At 30.1% G+C, this 8,319-nt stretch overlaps 1 protein-coding gene across 1 annotated transcript; it reads right to left on the bottom strand.

The window, feature by feature from the left end:
- Nucleotides 1-2,811: 2,811 nt before the first annotated feature.
- On the bottom strand, nucleotides 2,812-7,874 carry LOC127705479 (uncharacterized). Its single transcript, XM_052209795.1, has 6 exons — nucleotides 7,721-7,874; nucleotides 6,911-7,087; nucleotides 5,331-5,476; nucleotides 3,719-3,935; nucleotides 3,272-3,459; nucleotides 2,812-2,838 (listed from the first exon to the last, which is right to left on the bottom strand). Exons 2-6 carry the CDS (start codon nucleotides 6,936-6,938, stop codon nucleotides 2,812-2,814), a joined length of 606 nt encoding a protein of 201 aa, XP_052065755.1. The 5' UTR covers nucleotides 6,939-7,087; nucleotides 7,721-7,874.
- Between the last annotated feature and the right edge of the window lie 445 nt (nucleotides 7,875-8,319).

Genomic DNA, 8,319 nt, shown 5'->3' with positions numbered 1-8,319 from the left:
GTTTCAACATCAATCAATATTGAAGAGATTGTAATAATCTGAAAAGGTGCTTTTTATCAAGTCCAGCATTATTGGTGTCTAGTCGAATAAAAATGCACCCTCATCTGTAATATGGAACTTATATGTAATTTTTTTATCTAGGTTAAGGGCTGGTTAAAATGTAGGAGGATTTTACAAGTTTGTTTTTTTGTAAATGTAAAAGGGGGTTTAATTTTTGTATTAACGTAAAATATGGTATCAATTTTTGCAGATGGAAATATAATTACATATTTCCCGGGGGGTCAAATATCGTAAATTGAGAATTATCCACAAAAAGAGGGGGGCTGAATTGATTCTAAATTAGAAGGGAGGATAGCAAATTTTGCATAAATTTCAAAGGGTGGTTCAAAAATGCACATAGGTGACACTTTCACAATGACCAGCCCAAACTCACTGATAAAAAAAAATAACAATATGAAAAATATATAGTCTCAATAATTTATTAATTTTTCATAGCATTGAGGCAATATATGGCCTAAAGTGTTTGGAGTAAAATAATTCCAACTTTGGAAGCAGACAACCAACACAGTAGTCATGATTAATTTCAATTTTCTCAACAAAGAGGTCTTTAAATGTATAAACAATGAAATAACAATGTTCTCTCTGTGATAAAAAAAGTTGACCCTGAATTTGGTCGTAATAGTTTGATGTTTTTCTTAATGTTATATTGTTATCTTTGCCATATTCCAAAAAAGAAAAATTGACTCCTGGCGCAATACTCTCATCTCGTCCTGTATATGGACACTTCACCTCCACAACACAATCATCTCCAATTAAAGCATCTGGGGAAGCTCCAAGAAATGGTTTGTCAGCAGAAATAAACAGTCCACATGGTTGACATTTCAATTGAAACTTTTGTTCAAACTGTGATATTGCCTTCTGCTCGTACATTTTACCATGCAATACAGATTTTACATTTAGGAACTTTTGAGAGCACAATGATTCACATAGTTTTTGTACATTTCTCCTTGTGGTCATCTTTGAAATTTCTCCAAACCTAGATGCTGTTATCCTCCACTGTCTTAAATAAAACCATTTCTTGTTGCTGGATTGCCCTCTTGTCTCCTTTTCAGCCAATTTTGCCTGTTGTACTGTAACCTAAAATAGCAGTGAAATCAATATAAAATCTTGTCTTTAAGGAATTTTCAGCATGTAAATGTAGCAAGTAGTTTTTTTTATATTTTATATAGTTTAAAAGATATCTCATAATATTATTAATTCGTATATTTTAACTAATTTGATTCGTTCAGGGATAGTCACATGTTAAACTATATTTTCGAAGGTAGAGAGAAAACGGCAGATAGCAAAAAGCATATTGCACAGCAAAAAGCATATTGCACGGTTATTTTTAGAATATCTAAAATCCGATATACTTTGTGACGTCATGTAATGAATTTCATGATATTGTTAAAATTTTTATAAAAAGATATTTATGATCGTCTATTTGAAGAAAAAAATCTTCAGATACATAAGATGTGAAAAAACAACAAAAAAAGCAAATGAAATAACAACTAATTATGTTGTTATCTTCTAGGAGACAATATGATATCTATAAAATTCCAACAAAATCAAATGACGATTGTGATACAAATGTGGTTGGAAATTAATAATATAACAATTATAGCCTATTTATGAGGTCAATACAGGATATATCGACCCAAAGAAGTATATCGACCTCGGACTTCGTCCTCAGTCAATATACTTCTTTCAGGTCAGTATATCCTTGTATCGACCTCATACAAAGGCTATAATTGTATATAGTTTATAAGATATCTCATATAGTTTATAAGATATCTCATATAGTTTATAAGATATCTCATATAAATTATAAGATATATCTCATATAGTTTATAAGATATCTCATATTATTTTATGAGATATCTTATAAACTATATAAGATTTCTTAAAAACTATATAAGATATCTAATAAACTATATAAGATTTTAATAAACTATATAAGATATGTTATAAACTATATAAGATATCTCATATAGTTTGTAAGATATCTCATATAATTTATAAGATATCTTATAAAGAAAACTATATGAGATATCTTATAAAGAAAACTATATGAGATATCTTATAAAGAAAATTATATGAGATATCTTATAAACTATATATATATATATAAGACATGTTAGATAAGATTTATAAGATAAAATATTTGATTATTTTTTATATAAGATATTTTGATATATATATATAAGACATGTTAGATAAGATTTATAAGATAAAATATTTGATTATTTTTTATATAAGATATTTTATATAGTTTATAGGATATCTCATGAATTCACTCAATCCTTTTGATTTTATTAAGAAACAAAAACATTCATCCAATCATAAGATGTGTTATATTGAAATATAAGTTATTTGGTACCAGGTACTGAATAAACAGACAAACATGTTTAAAAGTGTGAAAACTATCCCATATTGAAAATAAAAAAAAGACAACTATTTTGAGTACAACAAAGATCAGTAAATTGTCTGGTTATTGGTACCCTATTTGCTAGCTAAATATTTCTTATTCGGGGCTTGTGAATTGTTAAATTTAAGTATAAAAATTATTTAAGAGTTTTTATACATTAATATTTATTGTACATAAGATATTTTGGAGTTGCCTTTTATTGGCACTGATTTACATATAAATTGATACTGCAAATGAATTTTTCATCTTACCATTAAAGCTCTGTCAACCCAATATTCAGCAAATGGTAAAGACAGATAGTCATGATCAAGCTAGGCAGTCTGAAATACAAATTTAAAATGATATTAAAGAAGAAATGTGCATAAATCTAACTACAATGTATATGATATGAGTTATTTTTTAAACATGGAGTTATCTACCTTTGACTAACAAAATTTATATAGATATACTACATATTACAGTGAATTTGGCAATATGAAAACTCAAGGCTACTTGCTTTCTTTTGTTAATATATAGTTTTTTAGATTGTATTATATGAGCACCAGAAATTTGACTTTACAAGACAAGTGGTATGTTTAAAAATCGACAGGCAATGTAAATTTTCCAAAAATCAAGAACATGCAAACTTTTTGTCTTTATCATGTGTGTGATTCAAACAGGTTTATTACTAATATATGACTGTTTAAATTGTTAATGTTGTTAAAAGTTAATTTGATTCTATGTATTACCTAAAATTTGTTAATTTTATTTTAAATAAAAATATTTTTTCAAGTTTTTCTTATGAATCATCAACTTCCATTGTACCTCTATATCAGCTGCAGGAAAAATATATCTCAGTGTAAAGTCTTGAGATGATTGAGAGCAAAAATTAATCATGGTGTTTCTGACATGGTCTGTAAACCCTTCCATATTTCTGTACTTCTGTGGTCTTGGGTCCTCTAATATTTCTGTAGGTTTTCTTTTAGCAAGTTTTTCAATTTTCACTGGAGCACCTAAAATATAAAATAAAGGAAAATGAAGGAAAACAAAAAACAAAAACTCTAGTTAAAGGCCTGGTGGAGATATAGTTTCTGAACTTTGACATATGTTTCCATATATGTTTAACTCTTTAGAACAATAACGACATAAAACTTCATGTACTGTTGCTTTATGGTGGGGCATAAACATATAAAGAAATGAAACTTGTTTATTCTCTCAATTCTTTGGTTGAAATAAAAAGGTTTTACAGGACACTCAGGGAAAAGAAGTTACCATTGTAATATGTCTTTGGTTGTTGAAAAGTCTGTAAACCTTCTGTACATGATTTCTGTATTGAAATTTCTCCAGTATTAGAGAAAATATTAGCCATTAACAGCACTGCAGCAACATGCTTGCAGGTGGTATTGGGACCCTTTCCTGCTGGACATTCACACTTTGAATTAACTGGGCTGCCAGATTTGTCAAGTTTGATATGATAGTTGTAAGATACCTGCAAATAAAACTAGAGGCTCTAAAGAGCCTGTGTCGCTCACCTTGGTCTATGTGCATATTAAACAAAGGACACAGATGGATTCATGACAAAATTGTGTTTTGGTGATGGTGATGTGTTTGTAGATCTTACTTTACTGAACATTCTTGATGCTTACAATTATCTCTATCTATAATGAACTTGGCCCAGTAGTTTCAGTGGAAATTATTTTGTTAAAATTTACAAAATTTATGAATATTGATAAAAATTGATTATAAAGGGCAATAACTCCTGAAGGGGTCAATTGACCATTTTGGTTATGTTGACTTATTTGTAGGTCTTACTTTGCTGTACATTATTGCTATATACAGTTTATCTCTATCTTTAATAATATTCAAGATAATAACCAAAAGCTGAAAAAAATTCTAAAAATTACCAATTCAGGGGCAGCAACCCAACAACGGGTTGCCTGAATGGTCTGAAAATTTAAGGGCAGATAGACCTTGACCTAATGAACAATTTTATTTTGAAAGATTTGCTCGAAATGCTTTGGGTTTAGATATATGAGCCAAAAACTGCATTTTACCCTATGTACTATTATTAGCCATGTCGGCCATCTTGGTTCACGGGCGGGGTCATCAGACACAATTTTTAAACTACATACCCTAATGATGATTTTTTACAACTTTGGTTAAATTCATCTTAGTATTTTCAGAGGAGAAGATTTTTGTAAAAGATAACAAAAATTTACGAAAAATTGTTAAAAATTGACTATAAAAGGGCAATAACTCCTTAAGGGGTCAACTGACCATTTTGGTCATGTTGACTTATTTGTAGAACTTAATTTGCTGAACATTATTGCTGCTTACAGTTTATCTCTATCTATAATAATATTCAATATAATAACAAAATACGGCAAAATTTCCTTAAAATGACTTATTCAGGGGCAGCAACCTAACAACGGGTTGACCGATTCATCTGAAAATTTCAGGGCAGATAGATCTTGACCTGATAAAGATTTTTGTAAAAGTTTACGGACGACAGACGCGGGACGACGGACGCCAAGTGATGAGAAAAGCTCACTTGGCCCTGTGGGCCAGGTGAGCTATAATTAAGTGAAGCTTAATTTTAAAAATAAATCAGATGGTTTTATTTGAAAATGCCAACTAAAGCATAAATTGGTTTGGCAGAGCATTCACCCAATATAAGTAAACTGAAAGAGATACAATAATGGTTAATAGAAAAAGTATTACAGAGAATAATCATGAAAATTGGAAAATATGAAGCAGAAATTATTAACACTTATTTGATCTTAGACGAGGCAATTCTCTCAAATAGAATATTTCACATATAACAATCTAATATACATTATATAAATGTCATGAGGATGGGACAAAACTGTTTATTGATGCAAACCTGTTTTTTCATGGCTGCACCAACAATACCACTTAGAAAAATACCATCAACAAGAATAAGTACAGAACAAGCCAGGATTTTTTTCGCTTGTAGCAAATCTCTGCCTTTCTCCAATGCCTTAATGTCGCCATTCACCTGCTTATCGCCTGTAAAAATTATATATAAATATAATAAATAAATAAATGATTTGGAAAATACGTTGAAGGTTTTCGATTTATGAGTCCACAATGCTCTTCAGTTGGATAATTTATGTGGCATATTACCATTTTCATTTGTTTAATTTCCAGACGAAAAGCGCGTATAACATGCAAAATTATAAGCATGGTGCCTGATGAGTTGTTTGGTTTTAAACAATGCAGTCATTTAGAATTCCATACAAATACAAAAAATGTAGCTTCTCCAAACCTTTAACATTACAATTAACAGCGGCTCAAATTTCCCTGGACGAATAAACATTTAAGGTTGAAAAAGACATAATCCATTCTTCGTTAATTCTCTTTTTTAAATAAAAAATCATTAAATTAATCATTCATCCTAGACAATACCGACAAACTTGCAGATTTTTAGTTTTTTTTTTCTAAATATAAGCATAGTTGTTAATTTCTGTGTCATTTTGGTCTCTTGTGGAGAGTTGTCTCATTGGCAATCATACCACATCTTCATTTTTTTATATATAGTAAAATGATGTCCCATATTAGAGTAAAAATCTGTTTATGGCGCTTTGTTGATTGGACCTGATCTGATAAACAATAATATAAGTTGCAGATCACCTTAAACATTGTTGACGTTCGTAAATCTTGAACAAAAATGAAATCAATGAAAATAAAAATTACATATTTATAAAAAGATTCTAACCTGCTAATTATGAGCTTTTATCATAGTTTAGCTCTACTTTGTTTAAGGAAAAGCAAATGTATACTTAATTCACTAAAGCTATAAGATAAAAATTATATAAGATCCATAAAGCAATGGAAATCAACACTGTATATTTTATATAAACATTAATACTTGTAACAACATATATAAATAATATTATAAAAATGATTTTTGGGTTTTTCAGAGGACATTTACCGGTGACAATTACAAATTTTTTTTTAATATGGGTGCCGCTATATTTTTTGGTTCTTCATGCAAAGCATTATAGCAATTACTGATTGATGACTACTTGTTTGGTTACTTCACGGGGGATGAGGGGGGGGGGGGGGGGCTCTCTTCCTATATGAAGGTATATACATATGTGCCGCTGGAATGGGTCTCTTTTGTGATACGTCAAATATATCAATGAGGTGCAATTTTACCGAGGAAATATATCAATAGGTAGTAATTGACCAATTGTGATATTTCAATGGTTCATAATTTTTCAGTTTGTTGTGCAACGATCTTCACAGAATTTCCCAAACTCTTTGTCATTAAAATTTCCACATCTGCTGAAGCTTCTTGACACAAGTTTTGTTATTGATCAAATTTTATTACATTGTCACAATTAATAATCTTTACCCATGAATATATGAATGTTGAGACCCCCCGTGGGTAACTTTCACTTCAAAATACTTCCCCACCTATAACAAGGAGATACTAACCTGCTAATCTAAATAAAAAAATAGCCATCAATTTGCTCTCTGGTCACTTTGGAAAATACCAATCTATGATCTGCTATAAGCTGCTTATATCCATGTTTTGGCCATTCTATATCTGTAGCTTCTGGAATTTCTATGATGGGGGGTTTGAAATTATGATTTCTGTCATATGCAACCAGTCTATAAGCATAATTATTGTGTGTGAATTCAAAATTAAAACAATTTATTTCTTATGTAATAATTAGGACATTTAAAAGCATTTATTTATTTGGTTAAAATTTTGTTGTGAAGAATTAATATTTTATTATATTGATACAATATAAAGACAATGATTATTTTTTGCATGTTATTGTTTTGTTCATTTAAGCTTCACAGGCACTTGTTTCTATCACTTGGAAGGTCTTCTATCCATGTTATTGTATAATACAAGAACATGGAAAGTAGATCTTCCCATTGATAGAAACAAGTGCATGTGATAAGATTGTTCTATATTTCAACTCAATCAAATTGTTCAAAAAAGTACCTTGTTTAGATCAAGAGAAAAGAAAATCAATTGACAAAATATCATTACCAAATATACAAAATTATACTTTAGACATTTCCGCTTCCTTTGGTGCCAAGTTCATCAAAAGCTCACAATGAATACGAACAAAATATTTTTTATATGAAATGTTTACAACATAAAAAATTTGACAATTACTTTTGACGTTTTTTTCCACGTACTCACTGTACATACATGACATAAGCAGACTTTAAAGTCGTGAGCAGCCTATAAAAAGTTGTGCATTTGACATGATTTAGTTCATCATATACCTATCAATCAGATCTGCCTTTCTTCCTGTGATTACTGCACCCTTAATGCTCAGTTCAGCCTTCAATTTCGGGACGGTCCACAGGCTGTATTTTGCCGCCGCCATAGTTTACATTAGTTACAAGCGTCTCGTTGAAAATAAAACGCACGCTTAACCACCGCTAACGTATAGGCGGATCCGGCGTTCAAAATTACGAGATTGTTAACCATTCATGTGATAGGTACATTTATTCTCTGAAAATGGGCAAGTTTATAGACCAAAACCAGGGACATGGGTCTGTCTTCTAAATAAACAAAATCAACATGGCCGACAGCTATAATTCTGATTTTTAATTGTAAATTTCATCAAAGTGGATGAAATAATGAAAATTCAACTTATATACACAAAATCGGTATTACTTGGGAAGCTATTTCATTTCTTAAATAGTTGTATTCTTTTAAGAATGAAAAAGGTTTTAATACAAAATATGACCGTGTTCCAACTTTTCATAACGGCCATGTTGACCAAGCTTTCCCCTTACTATTGACTGCAATAAAACGTTAATCGTCACAATATTTTTACCTAATAATACTACAAACTGAATAAGAGAAAGTAAATGAT

Source organism: Mytilus californianus, unplaced genomic scaffold (assembly GCF_021869535.1).
Source record: "Mytilus californianus isolate M0D057914Y unplaced genomic scaffold, xbMytCali1.0.p SCAF_6, whole genome shotgun sequence".
Classification (NCBI taxonomy): domain Eukaryota; kingdom Metazoa; phylum Mollusca; class Bivalvia; order Mytilida; family Mytilidae; genus Mytilus; species Mytilus californianus.
Note: the sequence above shows the minus strand (reverse complement) of the source record. Positions and strands in the feature narration are given on the sequence as shown.

Excerpts from the sequence above, each read along its gene's own strand:
- LOC127705479 (XM_052209795.1), bottom strand. The coding sequence starts at position 6,938 with ATGGCTATTTTTTTATTTAGATTAGCAG. Across the intron at positions 3,460-3,718 it reads ACCAAAGACATATTACAATG|GTGCTCCAGTGAAAATTGAA; the intron begins GTAACTTCTTTT and ends TTTATATTTTAG. Across the intron at positions 2,839-3,271 it reads TTCCTGCAGCTGATATAGAG|TTAGATTTATGCACATTTCT; the intron begins GTACAATGGAAG and ends TATACATTGTAG.